The following is a 20,473-nucleotide window of genomic DNA, read 5'->3' as shown; positions in this document are numbered from 1 at the left end:
TGCTTGATTGGCCAGCAAACTCGTCTGACCTGAACCCCATAGAGAATCTATGGGGCATTGCCAAGAGAAAGATGAGAGACATGAGACCGAACAATGCAGAAGAGCTGAAGGCTGCTATTGAAGCATCCTGGTCTTTCATAACACCTCAGCAGTGCCACAGGCTGATAGCTTCCATGCCACGCCGCATTGAGGCAGTAATTGCTGCAAAAGGGGCCCAAACCAAGTACTGAGTACATATGCATGCTTATACTTTTCAGAGGTCCGATATTGTTCTATGTACAATCCTTGTTTTATTGATTGCATGTAATATTCTAATTTTCTGAGATTGTGGATTTGGGGTTTTCATGAGCTGTAAGCCATAATCATCACAATTATGACAAATCACGGCTTGAACTATCTTGCTTTGCATGTAATGAGTCTATCTCATATATTAGTTTCACCTTTTAATTTGCATTACTGAAATAAATGAACTTTTGCACGATATTCTAATTTTTCGAGTTTCACCTGTACAAGGAAAATTATTTGTACATAAATTAGTTAAATAGTCCTGAAAAGGCTTCACATTTCCCTTTACAATGTTTCACTGCCTTAGAGCCCTTTGACACTATTCTATACTTTTTTGTTCCAATTCAAAGTGAGAAAATAGCATTCAGAATTGGAATTTTAATGATGCAGATTAAAAATGCACAAATCTGTGGTTTGTGTGTGTAAAAACACAAAATATTCTATATTTTAAAAACAAAGCTGTAATGCATACATGTGAGCTAGTCACCTAGTAGTAAATGGTATTTTCATATGAAATGCAGTTACATGCAGTAACATGGATGCGTTGTCCTGCAGGGAAATAGACTAGAGTAAACAAGTGACCGTACAGTATGGTTGCTAGAATACTATATTATACCCCTTTTCTCAATAATTAAGTAGGACATCCTAATAATGATCATAGTAAAACTCTGAAGAAAAAAATAATGAAAGGACAATTGTTTTTTGCAGAAAGATGCATGCTGGTATTGCTGCACAAAGCTTGCTCCAAAAAGTTATATCAGCATGGGCTGGTAAAGTGCAGGAAGATTCTTCTGACATTTAGGTCACTTGCTGTCCTATGATTTACTTTCTGGGTAACCTATTAGAAAGAAAGGCCATCCATTTATGAGATGGTTTGTTTTTTAATCATGAATAAAAAGAAATATAATAAATATCAATGCATCAACAGAAGATTGTTTTTATTTAAAAATATTTGCTGGTTTTGAACAACCCAACCTGAGTCAAATCCCAACTTTCATTTGTTTGCTTTTACCAATTACTTTACACCCCTTAAAACAAACTTTAAATTTTCTTACGTTGAAAAATAGTGACATTGAAAACAATCTTCTAATTGTAGTTTGTAGATACTGAGATTTACTATGCCATTGAACTTAATTAGTGTAATTTCCAAATATGAGGCTGTGCCTACTGTGAGGATATTTTTTTTAATGAATGCAACAACTTTATAAGTATGCCATGAAAGATGGAACTTTCTGTGCAGGATGTTGTCAGGAATGTCTGCAATTTAACTGCAAGCTTTGTGCAGGATGCTAGGAAAAGCAGTGAGCCAAGGGAATGGGAAATGATGGGCTACAACCTGTCGTGTAGGTGGCCAGATCTTGTCTACAAACATGACCACCATTCAAAGTCTTCGGGGGTTCTATTTTCTTCATGCCACATCCATAAATTTAAAATGCATGCATTGGCCAACCTTTCAAAATTACCAAATATAAATCAGTCATAACGCTGCTATTTTCTCAATTTGGTGTACAGTTGTGACAATAACACATTCCTGATATTGCCATCAAGGTTTCCCCAACCATTACTGTGTTTTTTCATTCAGCCAATATGTTCAATCACCTCTAAAGCTTAATATATGTTGGCTAATGTTCCTTTATCTGTTTGTGTATTACAGTGTCTGTGGATAGCACATCCATTCTGGTATCTGAAGTGGCTGATATTCCAGGCCACAGCTGTTCCTCAGAAGACCTCTGTTCTCTGGAGGTTCAGGGCTCCTTACGTTCTGCAGACTTTTCTCCATACAGTACCATACGCACAGCTGCTACAGGAAGTAGCTGTGCTAGCTTGGAACATAGTCTCCGCTGTGGCCTTCACCTCACCAACTCACCATGTTCACCTGAAGATGATGGAAGCAGAGCCTCCACAGACAGGTCTCAGAGGCAGGAGTGTGACAGTTATACACAGTCCAGATCCTTGGACTCTTCCCCTGAAACTTTTAACACACAAGAAAGAGAATCTCAGCTTTCTGCAAAAGAGAGGAAAGTGTCACACATACCTATAAAAATGTGCTGCGGTGTATTTAGCCAACCACCTGGGCAATCCCTGCCATCACCTGGCACCTTACCTGTAAATCCAGCACCTCACTCAGGACGCCTGGAAAAGGCTATCCAGCAACATCATGCCAGGAAATACCGAATTGCCAGTATAGTCCGGTCTACCAGTGACCCGATTTCCTGTACATCCAGCACAGAAGGTAAATATTTGTCATGTGATAGCTGAGCATTAAGCAACTCTCCAAACATTTAGTATGAAATTAAGTAATAAGCTATTATGCAAGCTTTTTGTTTAAAGCAGACCTTGTAGTACAAACCAAAGTCCATTTATAATGCCCAGACTACCCCCACCCCCTTGTATGGTTTACCTTCTCTTAGTATGTGCAAAATAATACCTGTAAGGAAAAGGTTAGATTCTATATATATATACACCTCATCCCAGTCATCAAACCACAGCACCTAGACAAAAGCGATGTCACACTCCTTCCAGCAAGATGTCGGGGAATACTGAACAGCCTATATCTTGTGAGAATATGCTCTTGCAATGGACTTCTCACAAGATTTACCCCTGGGAATCTTCCTAAAAGGAAGCTGACATCACACCCAGTAATGCAAAAGATGGAGGTTAAGGTAAGTATAGATCTAGCCTTTTTCTTTATAGTTACCTTTGTATATAATAACAACTAGTAATCTTTACAGGAGGAGGGATTCCAGACATTAAAAGTAGACCTTGAATTGTACTACAGATTATATTATATATGACATTGTATTTAGAAATTTTAGATGTTAAGAATAGAGCATCATAAACCTACGGTATACTTTACAGGTCAGGTAACAGCAATTCAAATTTAAAGCTAAACTCCCAGCATATATGTAAAACACAAATGAATTCAGCTCTGTATTTATTTATGTTGTATGCTAATGATGATTTGGTATCAGCCTCTTGTAGTCCCTGTACAGCAGACCTCCAACTAAGAGAGGAAGAAGCAGCACCACAAGTAATCAGTTGGTTGAGCTATAGTGCTCATGTGTTAACACAGAACAGAGAGATGATCTGTGTACTGCTTTTCCTTTTACTGTTCAGTCACAAGTTGGGAGAGGGACAAGATCTGTAAATGTAGATTTTCTTTAAAAGGGAAAAATCTGATCTCCTGCCATGACAGGAGAGATATGGGGCAAATATCAAGACTGTATAGCAGAAATTTAGATACATTGGCAGGTATATTTTCATCTGTGCTTTTAGCTGCTTGCCCAGAGTTCAGCTTTAAAGTGTCATTAAACTAAAAAAAAAAAAGGAAACTCTTTGTAATAATTACTTGAATGTAAGTGTGTGTATGTATGTTTAACTATAAAATCTTTATTTATAATGTTACTTGTGCAGCCTGCTGTCCCCAGTAGTGCGGTGGCAATGATCTACATGCTATACATGTCTATAGACCTTTGCCATCACACTGCCTATGCTCCCCTCCTTCAGTGTAAGTAAGCCACGTCTGCACACAGCTTACTGTGAAGGAAATCCCATGGATTACTTCAGCCCAGGCTGGGGGTGGAGTTTATGCTATATGCTTATACATCATTTTCTTTTGTGAGATTATTGGAATACTTGTTTATTATTAAAGAATCTTACAGTAATGCACAAGGCTAGTGCACCTCCTTTCTATGCTTGTGTAATATGGCCATGTGGCCATATTAGGTCAAAGATATCACAAGCTTCCCTGTCCCTTTGTGTACATTCAGCTGCAGGATGGGAGATCTCCATCTCATTAGCCTGTACTGAAAACTCATCCCAACCCAAAAAAAGTCAAATCCAGTATAGAGAGAGTGTCCTATTGCTAATGGCCATGTTAGGTGTCCAAACCAGGGATCGCACATGACATAAGAAACCATAAGGTGGTTTAACTCTCCACCTTAATGAAAAGTATATTTTTGGTTATTATTTGATATAACATTCTAAAGGAAAAAAGGAAAGGAGGCAAAATGACTGAAACTGAAAAATTGGTTTAAGGCTCCATGCACGATGGCTTAAAAAAACACTTCTTCGACAGGAGTTTTGCATTTTTGAGAACTGTTTTCTGGCAGGAAAAAAATGCTGAATGCTCCTAAACTTTCATAAAAGCTCCTAAACTCTCCTAAACACCTGTACAAAAATGCTCTATATTTTCTTTAACAAAGGTTTTTATTGAAGAATGGCATATAAAAATACAGAGCCAAATATCGAAAACATCAGAAAAGTATGTACAGCATAATACAAAGCACAGCATACAGCAAAATATTAGAAAGGGCAATATACATATTATGGTTGCAAAAGGCCGAAATATAAGAAAAAAAAAGAAAAGCAACAGCTCACGGAATTACTGTGCTTATTTGACCCAATTTAACAATGAAAAGCTATAACAAAGAGATATTGTGTATTAAAAAGAAATCAGCAAGAAAAGTTAGAAGAAAGTCAGAAAAAAGAAGAAAGAGAGAGAGAATGAGGAAAAAGTAATGGGGCCATCCACACTATAGTGGTACACTGCAGTTGTTACCTAGATGTATCAACAGAGCTTTGGCAAGTGATCTCTGTTGATCCTGGAGGTTGGAGGCTGGTTTATACTACAGTTTTGAGGTCTGAGGCATATATCTTACCTGCATTGGGGGAGTTCCATTTAAACCTGGTGATTGGAGGCTGTACTGATTGGGTCTAGGATTCCTTAAAACCCAGAAATAAGGAGTTTTTTTCACCAAAATCTGGTGAGTGCGATATGTGATATGAGCACTAACAGGTGTGAACACGGGTCAAGGGTCTTTTGGATAAGGACTTTTCAACTTTATTTTACTCACCATACTCATCCTAATATATTTTTGGAGTGGGACTATTCTATATATTTTTTAATTTTTTTCATTTTATTTATTATTTTTTTAATTGTATTATATATTGTATAATTTATTTGCACTGTTTGATATTTTGTATTATTATTTTATTGGTGTTTACACTAATGAGCAGCAGCATTTATTTAGGAATTATTTAACTTTTTTGGCGCTAGTGATTTTTTTGGATATTTTTAGCGTTTTTTTTAAGTCCAGTGTGCATTTACCCTGAATAAGGTACCAGGAACAAAACTAGAACAAAAATTACCTGAAACTGTAGAAGAAAAATTAGACAGTAGATAAAACACAAGCATTATAGCCACAGAATGTAAAGAATAACTGTGATTTAGTAAAGTTAGCCTTTAAATGCCTCCCCTCTGTTTAGCAGCTCACCAGGTCGTCTTATATACTTATTTGTCCTGAATCTTCCAAGATCTTTGATGTGAGCCACACAGCCACATGACCGAAGGTCTCTTGGTTCTCTCACCAGTTGCTGGTAGATGTCAATTTATTAACAGTACAGCTATCTCCTAAACATGCAGGCATTAGTAAAATAAATGAAGACTTTGAATACTTATAGCAGCAAATCAGAAAAAAAATCACTCATTAGATGCTGTTGGCTACTGTATATTCTATATTCCTATTTGAAAAAGCATTTTGGTTTGAATCTCAAATTGGTATGCTATATATTTGTTTAATTCCTTTTGCTGTGTTGCCCTCACACCATGCTGTATACATTGCCACATTATAATTATGCCTGGCACAAGCATTAGAAACCCTGCGCTACATGTGCAAATTATTTTCCTTCTAGAAATACATCATGGACCCCAACCATTTTGTTAAACTCTAGCAACGGCAATTGATTCAGCTGTTTATGCTAATAGAAAACATAGTGAGCCCTGGTAGTTTTGTAGTACAACTGGTAGATTAATTAGGGAAAATTTTGGAAGCTTGAGCAGAAGTGGAAATTAAAGGCACTTTAGCCCACCAGAAAATTACCAGACAAGTAATATGGTTTATGTCCCCAACTGGGAAAATGAGGCTGAACTTTAACACACTTACAAAATGATCCAACTAGTTTAATGATTTGTATTTCCAGCTGTGATTTCACAGTGTGAGTCTATATGACTTTTAGAAAGTCTTGTCTGCTAATAGGCTCTTGTTGACTTGTGTTTAGTAAATTGCTGCCTAAGTAGATCCAGTCTGAATCATTTCAAAGACCTTTACTAAACTCTACAAAAAATCAGGTGTGTTAATGTAGCCTGCTGCCATTTACAAATAAGGTGAAAATGGGTTTGTTTTAATAATTTGCTTGCTGAACTCAGGCAGGAGCAGCTGTTCAAATGTATTATAATAGTATCAGGTTTACGTAAAATAACTTGTGAAAGTAGACCTAAGAACATTGTTGGATAACATATTGTTGACTTCAATTATGTTTTATTATTAATATACTATATAATTTGCTGCTGATAATGTTTGTATTCACTGGGCTTGATTCACAAAAGTAGCTTTCTGTACACAGTTTTTTTTTTTTTGCACATTATTACTTCATCAATAACATACAATTCATCCATCACATGAACAAAAATGGAAGGCAAAGCAAGGTGGACTTTCAAGGTGCCACTCACAGCATTTTTTTAAAGTTAAATTTAAAGTGGCACTTATAATGCAAACAATTAAATACAAATTATTAAAATCAACAGTGTACATGTGTTTTATTTGTTTGCATTTTATGTGTCAATAAAAATTTAACTATAAAATAAAAAGTTTTGCTGTGAGCGGCACCTTAAAAGTCCACCTTGCTTTTCCCTCCATTTTTGTCTAGGATAGTAGGATGTTGAAGCCTTTAGTAACCCCCTTACACTCTTAATGATATCATTCACATGGAAATACTTTGTATATGTATGCGAAAATAAGCAATACTGCATACCAACAAACTATGCATTTTAAGTACCTTAAAGGGAAAATGAAGAATAATTGTCTTGTGAGCAGCCCATGGTGCTGGTATACTGCAAAGATGAAGTTTACCATAAAAAAATTTGTAAACTAAGCTTAACTTAAACTACAATTCAATAAACTATATATGAAAAATACAGTAGGAGTTTAGTGTACTAAGTACACTTACCTGTGTAAATTTCCCAGACAGAGCTCAAAGAACTTGAACTAGAACACTGCTAGCTTTATCCATGCATTGTCTGTTGCCAGTCCATGTTTGTTTCAGATATATTTCCTAAAGTTTTAAACTTCAGTCAGTCTTTGAGTGTGGTCATATATGCAAACAGACAGAACAGGTTAACCTTTTTTTTACCTCCTTGCTCTTTACTGAGAATTCAGGCAGTCCCCATCTGGGGTTTGGTTTAAGGGCATATGGGACTCCCTTGGGCTCCCATTGACATCACTAAGGTTCCATATCATTTTATGCATTATAGCTAATGGATTTTCTTAGAAATGCAAGCATGGCTTGCCAATGAGTCACCTCCCCAGAGTCTCCCATCTTTGTATCCTGGTTTGGTTTAGAAGCCATAGGGCAGGATTAAACTTTTAAAACTAAATAAAGAGAAGGGTTTACATGTTACTCTTCTATCTTTTAGCCAAGCATTGCACAAACTCAATTATTGCAGTAACACACATATAGTAGTAATGTCACATACTGTGCCCCTACTCAGGCCTCCAGGCATAAAATTGATATGCACCTGATGGGGAACTAGTCTCTCAGAGTTTCCCATCAGGTCTGCCTCTCTTGTGGGTGACAGTGGATAGCAGTGTGCAGATTCCATAGTGTCTATTGGGATGTCTAATGGGTATAGAATCTACCCACTGCAATCCATTGCCAATCACACGGAATGGGGAGGAATGGAAGAATGCTAAAGAGCATCAATAAACTTTTTATGAATTTCAGGGATTGTTTCTAATAGATAGCTGAGTCATTGTTGTTCATATAAACGATGAAGCCTTTCTCAGTTCTACACTAAGGTGAGGCTTGTGACTATGTGTACTCATCAATGCACCTTGAGTTCCTGCTCTCACTTGTTTATTTATTCTTATAGAAATAACCTAAACTTGAATTAGCAAATAACTGTATAGTATTTAGCAAAGGACAAGAGCAGGCCTTAATGTTTTTTATGAGCTGTGGTGTTCTTGTCATTCATGTCATGTCTTGCATGTCTAGTGTTCTTCTAAAGAAACTCTGGATGAACCCTCTGCACACTGATATATACCCTTTTTAGAAAACTTTATAATGAAAAAACAGGGATTCTGGTTCCCACATATTGCAATACGTGTTAAGCTGATCAACTGTGTCAAAGTAATCCCTCTATGGCCAGTCCTGAAACTGCTCTGCAAAATGCAAATTCTACTGTAGCAGACAGCCCAGTAGGAGGTTCTAGGGTCACTGGTGCATTCTGGGAGATGATATATATATTTGGGGAGGGCCATTTGCTGGCTCTCTTGCCCCGGGCTAAGGCCTGAGGAGCTGCTGCTGGAAAGAACTCTGTGCTAGGCCCAGAAGTCTGTGAGGCCTGCCTGCTTTGAAGGGGTTCTGAGGCTGTCCTGCCAAGTGTGGAGGAAACCAAGCCAAGGAGAGAAAATCCAGGGGGGGACCCTTGTTGGAGAGAACCAAGATTAAAGATGGTCTCTCAGAGGGGCCTGGTGACGCACTTGGAGGACACACTAAACTTTGCAATGCATTAGAAATAAGATATACCTGTGCTCAAATCCCAATAGCTTGTACATGTAGATCACCCAAAGAAGCCCAAGGGAGTACCTGGATACCTCCTAACAATCATTTGAGCCTGGGCGGGCTTTATGCTAGGACTGAAAGGTATGTGCTTCTAAGGATAAGCTATTCCATAGGAAAAAGATAACTACTGAAACTTCTCCAGTTTATCATTCACTGAACATCTGAAAGCTGTTAACATTCCCTTTCATCTACTTATCACTATCTGCAAACACCTTATATGCCAGGAGAAGCCACCACAGCAATTTCCTCTATCAATAAAGAGAGGCTACAGAATATCTCTATAACCCTCAAGAAACATTCCTTGCAGATCTAAAAAAAGTCAATTCTTTCCAAACTAGTACTGTTTTGACTTTTTCCCAACTGATAACCACTAAAAGTAGAAAGCCCTTTCAAGCCTATGGAATTAAATGAATCATTTATAAGAGCTGAAGTTTCATTAGCATAAGTATAACATTGACTACATTAGCTGTTTTTGGCTGGTGATTGAATTTATCATTTATATGAGCACATTTAGTACTTACCCCCTAAAGGAATAGCTTCTGATGTATGAAAAGCAACTCTGCTACAGAAACATTTATGTAAACATTTCCATTAAACTACTTGTGTACAAAGAGAATATACGTCATGCATTGGTCTTTATAGCACTTCGCCTGTCATGTTAAAGTCATGAAAAATCGGCAGACAGCCCCTGGTGGATGTGATGTTCATACTGACTGTTTTTCATTTCCCTTCAGTCCTGGAGAAGTCAGAGACCTGTAGCATGCCAGAGGGCAAGTCATCTTAATGCTGCCATCAGTATTCTAGCCGTCCGCTGGGCTCCAGTGCAACACAAATGGCTGCCAATACAGCTGTCTTTGAGGGATGGCCAGTAAATTACACAGAACACAAATCGTCTCACCTTCTCTGCATCACATCAATCATATACTGCTTGCTATAAACAACAAAGTATCATTTTTACAACTACACCATATCAGGGAGAAGATTCTAAAATGTAACTGACAGTTCTGCTACAAATCATTATCACTGGTAACAGTTTAAAGCTAGATATTACTTCTGTGTAGTTATCTTCTATGAAGGAAATAAAGATACAGTATGTATAAGGTATAGCAGTTCTCAAAATGTGGCAAATAACAGGCATTTATATTTTTTACTTTCTTAAAGCTGAACTCAAAGGAAAAAATCAAAACTACTGTTGAAGACGAGCTCCCCTTCTGCACTGTATGGGTTAAATGCTCAGTTTGTTTCAGAGTGTAGCTGGCCAGCTAAGACCAGTCCTAGGTTGTTAATATGGTTCACATATATGTGTATACCAAACCTGCCAATAACCTCAGTATAGTATATATGTGTGTATGTTAAAGCCAAAAGCAAAATCATTGCTGTAATTTATGTCTTTGATTGTTATATGACATTTATATATTCATTGTGTTAGCAGAAGCAGAAAAGGAAAATATGCCTTTAAGAGTTAGTTAAAGATGAGCCAATCACAGACAGCCTCACACTGTACAGAGCCTTAACCAATCCCAGCCAGTTTCACATTTATGCCTGTGTAAAACTCCCTGCTAGGATTTCCTAGAGACACATGCTCACCAGACAGAAGAGGAAACAGACAGTTCCAATCAGAAAAGCTTTATGGAGGCAGAGAAGGCCAAATAGGTATTTAATGCACTTGTGTGTTCCTCTATTGTTTAACAGTGCAGGTAGATCTGTGTGTAAAAATGTTGTATGTGTTTACTTTAGTTCCACCGAACTTACGAACTTATCGAATTTACGAACTTACGAATCAAGTCACTGTAGAGTAATCATAATCGAATTTACTGAATCTATCGAAATATACAGAATGAATCTAACGAACCTATCGAATTCATAAATCCAAGTGAATTTATCAATCTATCGAATCAACCCAATGTAATACGAATTAAACCATTGTAATATGAAAGAAACAAGCCATTGTAAGCAGTGTTATATGAAGAAGATTGAAGTTATTACAGAAGTTAACTAAAGTATTCGGTGTGCTCTTTAAACCTACTGCATCCATAGAGCGGCATTGGAGGAATTACAGAGTAAAGTCAGTCTAATCAAACAAAGAAAAAGCAATTGCATAATTTTTCTAATGCCACAGCGCACAAGGCACCAAAGGGTGCTGCGCCTGCCACACAGAGTACCATTAAATGCACTTTTATTTACCTCATTCTTAGTCTTCCTGCTCTCCTTGTGACTGGTCCCCTAAAGTCACTTCTCTTTGGCGCTCTGTTGGTCACAGGCATTCTGATTTCATCATGTACAGTGCAGGACCAGCAATCCTGCCTTGTAAGTGAGAGCCCAGATGCCCCACAAAGGCCCTGGAGCCTTGGAGGGCAGCGGGAAGGGTGGGCTGCTGCAGGAGCGAGGGGAAAGGCTGCTTTTTATTAATACCTCGGACAAAAACAAGCATCTAACCCTTTCATTACAAGTGAGCCCCACTGCAAGGGTAGTTTTGAATTTTTCCTTGAGTTCTGTGTATGTAAACCTGAACAATATCCTTCTCAGATTTGTTCCCCTGTGGTCTATTAAATTCAAATGACCAGAGGGAGAAGATCGTGTAGACAAACAAAAAGACAGAGAAATCCAGCACAAAAAGATCATAGTGCAGTAAGTGTATATAACTATTTATTGATTAAAAAAAATATATATATATAATTATTTAAATAATAAAACATGTAAATGTTCTCACAATCATGGTGAAAAATAGAGCATGTAGTGTGGTATACTGGCAGCCAACGTAACCACAAGTGTGCTCCAAGGCTCAGGAGTGCCGGGGAAGCATGGCTAGATGGGACGTATGCTGCAGCTCTGGGATGACTCCGATGATGCTGTGCTGCTGCTGTCAGTGCCTACACACCTCCTGGATGACGTCACATGCCAGAGGTGCTGAGATGCCGGTATACAGAGACACATGTTTCTGGGGGAATACCCTTTTTATCAATCACCTGATGGAAGGCACTGGAGTACCAGGAAGGGAAGTGGGTGTGCACAGCTGGCTCTAGCTGGATGCTGAGAGGTGGAGCCAGCTGTCAATCAGACAGCTGGGTAGACCGACAAACAAAATTGTCAAGATTTTTCCAGAGCCTGGAGCAGCTTCGCCACATCAGGCAATAGTGGGCTATAGCCTGTTGTTAGTGGATTCTGGGTCACAGGAGAGAAAAAATAGGTGCACTCCTAGGACCCACAAGAGAAGTAAAAAAAAAAAAGCTTTGGCCATACTTCTCTTTTAAATGTACAACCTTTTTACATCCATTTACCTGGAACAATTATGTAGGACAGAATGACAGCATTTAGGACTTTTTAGACTTCATTGGCTGCATGCTCATCCCAGATCAGTGACTCACTAGGTAGTAAATCCAGGATGAGGATGTTAGTCTTGGAACATGCAGAGAGATTTTGTGTGGTTGCAGAATGCTTGCATAGGCACAAATTTACTTTTTTTCACTAAGCATAATAAATTCTTCAAAGCCTGTAAAAGTTTAGAAGAACAACTTAGGTAGTAAAGTCCATTTACATATTTGATTACTTCACTGCCCTGCCTTACAGTAGAATGTTTGCCAGACAGGTGACATTGGGCTTTAAATCTAAAGTATTCAATATACTTGTTCTAGTTGTTCTTGTTCTGGGCAAAGTAGAAGTTGAGCCAATTTTTTTTATTTGTTCAGCTTTGGACAGAGTGGGCCCGCAGAGAGCAATATCAGCACTTCTGAGTAGAAGGGAGAAAGGTTAGGATATTTGCCAGGTTGTATTGCTGTCTGTGACCCTGAAAGGAAGATTTCCACTAAGTTCCTGTGTAGTAACCTGAAAGCTAAACAAAAATGGCCTCCGCTTCAGTTAATTTTCATGAGCTTTTAACCCCTTTATGAGGGAAGGTAAAACAAATCTTAACATCTGAACCCCATTTTGCAACCTTGGCATATGCTAGTAAAACTGTACATATCATTGCAACTACTCAGTGTATCCAGATGAATTTGTACTTTGCAAGGCCTTCATTTGGTGATAAATAGTAATGGACATATTCTGTTTTTTTTGCCAAGGGAAAACTGTCCCAAAATAGTAAAAAAAAAAAAAACATAAATAAAACGTTGCAACATGTTTCTTGCTATTACTATGACCTACCACCAAAAAAAAGTACTCCTGATGTTTGCAGCAGTGCCATTACATTTTTTGTTCATTTTACCCTTAGCAAGGCCAAGAAACAATAGTGTACTTTGTTATTTTATCCTAACTAAACATCACTAAATAAAAACCTTTTTTATCCAACCTAAGTCCAGGTTCACATCTATGCAAGTTGCATTTGAGACGTTTCTGCATTGTGTTTTGTGTTTTTGCACTTGCGTTTTTTACACGTTTTGATGCATTTTGTTTTTTGTGGGGGTTTTTTTTCTTTTTTTTCATTTTTCTTGTTGCTAGGCAGATTTAAAATGCAAATAGCATCAAAACGTGGCAAAAACGCATAAAAAATGCAGTACATGCTTTTCTGCAGCGTTTTCATTGAAGTCTATAGAAACAAAAACACAACTTTTTGTGTTAAAAAAAGTCCCTGACCCTTTCTAAAAAACACACAAGTGTGAACATAGGAAATTATGTTAAATGGACTGTACTGCGTTTCTGCAAAATGCTGCAGAAAATGCACATGTGTGAACCTAAGGTAAAACACACTACTGACAGTGATTGAATTGAACCCTGACAATATACTGACACTCTCCTGGGTCAAGCCCTTATCTGGCTAGTTTATCTTTATTTTTTTATTTATTGTGTTTGCATCCTCTTCTGGCTAGGATACAAAAGATACTGCGTATCTTTTTCTTCATTCAGATGTGAAAGACAGTATAGGGGTGGGTTATACTGAGTGATCACTGCCAATCACAGGACATCACAGTAATCAAGTGATCGGGAGTCAGTCCTAGTTAGTAATAATAGTAGAAAAAGGAGCAAAAGGAAGCAGTTGCTAACAGAATAATAAAATACAATGGTAATAGTCCCAATGGTTATGAGAAAAGTCCATCCAAAGGCAAAAATTATAAAATGCAAATATCCATCCACTTAGGTCAAGCCTCTTATGGGGAGCAGAAGCGATCTCTAATACATGCAGAAAAAAAGAGACAGGTACAAAAGCGCCTCTAAGTGTAGATATGATACAAATTTATTGTTAAAAACAATTACAGTTGGAAATTTACATTTAAGTAGTCTGATAAAGACATATCATGATCCATCATGGGCAGGAATTCACCCCAAAAGCTGCTTGCATTGCCATGCTTCCTCGTCTCAGGTGTACGTCTAAATTTAGAGGCGCTTCTGTATCTTTCTCTTAGGCCTAGCTAGTACACAACCAGGAGCTGGCAGTGACATTTCGGAGCAGGTTTCCAGCCAAACACAGGTGCACATATATGCAGCACCTTGGAAGAAAGCTCACCGCTGTGATGCCACATACATGTGTGAGGCCAGCACATTTAAAAGTAAGGTCCACATGGAAGGGCTTTTTAACAAACACTATACAAACTTGTTTTTGCATAAAAAAATTATTTACTCAAGATGTAAAGCTATAATTCTACCACTTTACAAAACTCTAGTTTGGCCACATCTCTAGTATGCCGTTCAGTTCTGGTCTCCAGTCCTCAGGAAGGATGTGCTGGAAATGGATATAGTCCAGAGAAGGGCAACAAAGCTAATAAGGGCAGTGGAGGAGTTATGAAGAACAACTTCTCTGGAGAAGGGAAGCTTAAAAGGGGATATGATAACAATATACAAAACTTAGAATGGTGACTCTAGCATTGGGAGCAGGGGCGGACTGACCATTTGGAAACTCGGGCACTGCCCAAGGGCCCAGGGTCAATAGGGGGCCCCATGAGATGCCCCTGGTACCTTTTTCATAAGCTTTTTTGAGTTTGGGCAAGGACACAGGGGCCCCATGATCCCTTATTGCCCAGGGGCCCCATGAGTTGTCAGTCCGCCCCTGATTGGGAGGAAACTTTAATCTTAGGACTTCAAAAAAGTGTCAATGTTCCCACTGCACACGTTACTGGAATAGGCTGAGAAGTAGCAGGTGATGCAGCAAATGCTAGCTGGAGACAGGAGACATCACAGATCAATGTATACAGTATATTCCCCAGCACACCACGGATTATCTAATATCATTCTAAGGATTTACTGAAGAAGTGCAATGTTTCAGAGCTGTGCATGGCCCGTTTGTCAGGCATGTGATGAAGGGGCACTGCTCATCTCTGAAATATTGCACTTTGTCATTTGTGATCATTCTCCAATAAATCTTTCAGATAATGTTAGATGATTCGTGGTGTGCTGGGGAATATATGTATAGGTCTATAAAGAAGACACATGGCCACACAATGAGTTTTAATGAGAAACGGTTCAATCATAAACTCTTTAAGAGGTTCTTTATTGTAAGAGCAGTAAAGATGTGGAACTCCCTTCCACAATTGATGGTGTCAGTGGGGAATGCAGATACATAAAAAAAAAATTTAGATGTGTTTCTCAGGAAACATAATGCACAGGGATATGGAAAATGGTAATGACATGTAGGCTGTGTGGGGCAGGTGGATGATGCTTCCTCCATACTTTCCTTCCTCGTTGGGCACCAAGTCTGGGTCACATAGGAGGCCACAGAGTGGGTTCTTCCGGGCTATGCTAGGCACCTGAGACTGGTCACTCCCTTACACAAGAGGTACCTTAACTTGAACAGATGACTGAACTGTAATTGACTCTCTAGACACAAACATGCACCACTACTTCACTTGTTGCATTTAGGAGGGACATACAAAGCCCTACGCCAACTTCACCTGTCCAGCGTATCTCAGCTACCTCACCACCAGTAATGGAATGGGGTCCCGCCAAGCACCTAGTGTGGACTCCATGCATGCACTCACTTACCTCTTCCTCTTCCATACCTGTGTACAGGCTGGGGACCTCTGCAGTGCTGATCTGCTCCTGTTGCTATGGGAGATGGACCTGCTCACGGAGTGCCAACAACAACTCTTCCTGCAAGAGGCTTTCCCACCTGCCGCATGTACACAAATGCAGCAGGCTGCTAGATAAACCTTTGTTACCCTTGGTAACCACATATGTGTACTCCACATGGTGTTAACTCTTGTAGTGCTGCCTTCATACCCCTATGTGCTTAATGACTTATAGCTGTAGACTAAGTGTTGAATGTGCCAGTCACTTGCATTACACTTCTTTATAACTTCAAACCGAGCAATGGATAAAAGTTCAAAATGCTTTACTGCAAAACTCTCAGCATAGTAGAACAAAGTGCACAGTCTTTTCCTAATGCCCCTAATCCCCAACTCAGGCTTGAGGCTGTCCCAGCATACCTGCATAGATAAAAGTCTATCTTGGCAGTATCCAGCTAGTGGTTCTTAAGGGCACACCGCATGTCCCAGCAGTCCCCATACATGGTGGATGTGACAGCAGGCAGACTTGCTGTGGCTGTTCTATGTCTTCTTTCCCATGCAGACTGAATGTCTGGGCAGAGCCCTCCCACGTTTTGTTATCAGCACAGGGAGAGAGGCAGAGCTCAGCAAAAAGTGTGAAAAACAAGTCAACTCTTTCCTTCCCAGCTGGGGCAGAAGTTATCTCACTAACCAGCATCTCAACCTGCTTATAGACATGACACCTACTTACTTAGGTAAAACTGGATGGACCAATGCCTTTTTTCAACTTTACCAACTATTTAAAGTGTTACTAAACCCAGGACCCTGCATTCACTATATCTGGTCTCCCACAGTACACAGAGCATGGAAATGCAATTACTTAGTAAATATAAACTGCCAGCAGAGCACTGGTTACAGCTTGTAGGAGGAGTTTTCATTCTCTTGTAGGAGGATACAGGATCCCTGACCCTCTGTCTGGACACTACTGATTGGCCCTGTGCTGATCACATGCACTCCCCCAAGAACAAGAAAAACTCTGTAGCAATACACACCAAACTGTGCATGTGCAGCTTGCCCTCTCTGTTCTACCAGGGGATATTTAGGAGACACTGAAAGAAGGGAAGGATCAGAGAAGACAGGATCAAACATCCTTTTTCCACAATATGGAGGATTAACCCCTTAGGTTCCACAGTGAGTGGAACAAGCATACTTTGCTGCATACACAGACTGATTGTAATGTTGTGGGTTTAATAACACGTTAACTATGTAACATTTTCCAGCACCCTTACTAGGTAGCCAAAGAAAAAAATTATACTCTTTAAAAGCAGTCTTAGGGGTTTTTTTTTTAGAAAGAGAGGGGAAATCTTTCCAACAGGCACATCAAGGTTGTTGTACATATGTGATATTATACTGTTCTACTCAGATACTCAAAACAACATGATGAACACCAAAAATTACAAACATTGATAGTGGGTATTAGCAACAAAAATTCTTTCCTATAGCATCATTTTGCTTTATTAACTCCACAATGAGCAGAAAAAAGATTTTCACTGCAGTTTAATTTTCATATGGGTGATAAGTACACTATATTGTCATAAGTATTGGGATGCCTTACTTTACACACACATGAACTTTAATGGCATCCCAGTTTTAGTCCGTAGGGTTCAATATTGAGTTGGCCCACCCTTTGCAGCTATAACAGCTTCAACTCTTCTGGGAAAGCTGACCACAAGGTTTAGGAGTGTGTCTATGGCAATGTTTGACCATTCTTCCAGAAGCACATTTGTGAGGTCAGGCACTGATGTCGGATGAAAAGGCCTGGCTTGCAGTCTCCACTCTAATTCATCCCAGAGGTGTTCTGTCAGGTTGAGATCAGGACTCTGTGCAGGCCAGTCAAGTTCCTCCACCCCAAACTCACTCATTCATGTCTTTATGGACCTTGCTTTGTGCACTGGTGTGCAGTCATGTTGGAACAGGAAGGGGCCATCCCCAAACTGTTCCCACAAAGTTAGGAGCATGAAATTGTCCAAAATGTCTCAGTATGCTGACACCATAAGAGTTCCCTTCACTGGAATAAAATAAGGGGCCAAGCCCAACCCCTGAAAAACAAACCCACACCATAATCCCCCTTCCACCAAATTTTACACTTGGTACAATGCAGTCAGGCAAGTACCGTTCTGGCAACTGCCAAACCCAGACACATCCATTGGATTGCCAGACAGAGAAGCATGATTCGTCTCTCCAGAGAACACGTCTCTACTGCTCCAGAGTCCAGTGGTGGCGTGCTTTACACCACTGCATCTGACGCTTTGCATTGCACTTGGTGATGTAAGGCTTGGATGCAGCTGCTTGGCCATGGAAACCCATTCCATGAAGTACTCTACGCACTGCTGTGGTGCTAATCTGAAGGCCATATGACCTCTAGAGAGCGACCCATTCTTTCACAAATGTTTGTAGAAGCAGTCTGCATGCCTAGGTGCTTGATGTTATACACCTGTGGCAATAGAGGTGCTTAGAACACCTGAATCCAATGATTTGGAGGGGTGTCCCAATTCGTTTGGCAATATAGTGTATATTGTACACAAAAATATATATCCATGCTGATATTTTTAGGACCTAAACTAAAATGTAGATAATGTCATTTTTCCCTGTGATTGATTCCTTCCACAAGTTCAACCAAAATAATGTACTGAACATGATAAACAGCACTGCACATTCAGAAGGCTGCTCTCAAGATTTTATTGTTTGTAGTCATTTATAATATGTTGGAGTAATGGACGCAGTGTCGGAAAAGATGGAGTTTATGGCAAGATAATGGACTGGCAGTTTATGAAGATACAGCATCAGCATCAGTTCATCCCTTTACATACCGCCACAAGGCCATTATCATTATACTAGCAATACAGTCCAAAGATGCCATCCATAAGACCTGATGGGAGCTCCTATCAAATATTGCCATTTCAACATAGTATATCATTTTGAAAATAGTTACTGAATTCTGAGAATGGGACCTATTAATTTTAATAAATGCTCGTGGATAGAGCTAAAGAATGTTCTGGGGAGAAATCAGATAGATCAACTCCTGGCCATTTTCTGTATTCTGTTCAATTGTGTTGTTAGGTTCTTAGTCTAGTCAGATCCTAAGATGTGATAGGTACAAAGGACGCTGAGAATCAATGAAAGAATATTATTAGTGCATGCTAAACTAAATAAAACATTTATGTACAATTTAGCATCAAATAGCAGCAATGTCTTTTTGATTAAGGTTTTGTTAGAAATTGCTGTACTGTGTGAGGTGTACAGAAAATTATGGATTTAGTAGCTGTGCATGATGTGCACAATACCATCTTAAATCCAGGCATGCATAACCTCTTTCTTGTTTGCTTCATACTGCATAATGTGAAGCTCGGAAGCCAGCTAATAGCTGAACTCTGGGTTCAAATGATAAACACCAGTATATACAGATACACTAAATATTTATTCAAAAATCAATAAGGAGGAGGACTTGGTAGTTGTCCCAGTTTATTTTCAACCCTGAATATGCTCCAAGCTGGTCTATGTGATCTAATACAGCTAACAAAAAAGGTTCTGCATCTGCCAAGTACAAAAGAAAATCATCAGGCTGATGGTTTCCTCCAACTGGCACACTTTCAATCAATGGATTGCCAATTGTGATCTAAAGGCTATGGCAAGGGGTTTGATGGCCAGGGCATAGAACAAAGGAGATAAGGGACATCCTTGCTGCGTGCCCCTGGAAAGTGGAAACATTCTAGAGACTCTACCATAACCAAAATCCTAGCAATCGGGGATTGATATAGGATATTGAGCCACTTAATGAACTTAGGCCCTATTCCATATCTCAAAAGGACAATCCCATTCCACAGAGTCAATTGTCTTGGTGTCATCCAAGGAATCTATTACTCTCGATCCTACATAGTGATGATGAGTCTGTAAGTTTATAAACAGTCTAAGGTTAAAGGCCGTGTTCTTATCGGACCTAAACTTCAGAGTTCTGTCCACGGCAGAAGTTCTGGAAGATCTGGCATTTCTGCTAGTACCCTGCATGGCCGCATCAGCCTCAGTTTTGTGCCAGGCGGCCTTTATAAGGAGGCTCATCACTTCCTCAAGTTGCTGGATGATCTCTAGCTCCCCGTGCCTTTTTCCTGTTTCCTGTGATTGTGACCTGTGATTTCCTAATACTGACTCGGCTTGCTCCTGGACCTGTCTATTCTGATTTACCCCTGATCTGACCTTGACTTGGCTTACGGATACTCTCTCTATTGCTCCTCTGTGTATGACCTCAGCTATCCCATCTGACTACATCTGCTCTGATTCCCACCTGGTACCGTACCTAAACATCTAAATCCCGGAAAGGCTTGCATACCACGCACAGGCGCCTCCTGTCTGCAGACCTATCTCCGTGCACAAGCTGTGCTTCTGAGTGGACCACCAACCAGCACTTCTACAGGAAACCTGTGCACCTTTGGGCCTGACTCCCGCTGTCCCACTCTCAGGGGAGTCCGAAACCTAACCACAAGGGAAGCCCTCTCTCCACTGGCCTCCATCACCAGGTATGTGATAGTATGATCCAGCCAGTATGTCTGAGGCCAAGAGAGGCTCTTCCACACTAGAGGCCCTGTGCCAACAGATGATGG

General features: G+C 39.6%; 1 protein-coding gene across 1 annotated transcript in view; it reads left to right on the top strand.

Annotated features, from left to right (window-relative positions):
- Positions 1–20,473, top strand: part of ENTREP2 (endosomal transmembrane epsin interactor 2) — a 1,018,721-nt gene that overhangs the window by 947,057 nt on the left and 51,191 nt on the right. Inside the window, exon 9 of the mRNA XM_089652451.1 lies at positions 1,940–2,518. Coding sequence (XP_089508577.1) covers positions 1,940–2,518 — 579 coding nt within the window. The remainder of the gene's footprint in view (positions 1–1,939; positions 2,519–20,473) is intronic.

The sequence above is a fragment of the Staurois parvus genome, unplaced genomic scaffold (genome assembly GCF_062004578.1).
Source record: "Staurois parvus isolate SC_StPar_1 unplaced genomic scaffold, SC_StPar_1.0 ptg000682l, whole genome shotgun sequence".
NCBI classification, from domain to species: domain Eukaryota; kingdom Metazoa; phylum Chordata; class Amphibia; order Anura; family Ranidae; genus Staurois; species Staurois parvus.
The sequence above is the reverse complement of the archived record's forward strand: the minus strand, read 5'-3'. Positions and strand labels throughout refer to the sequence as shown.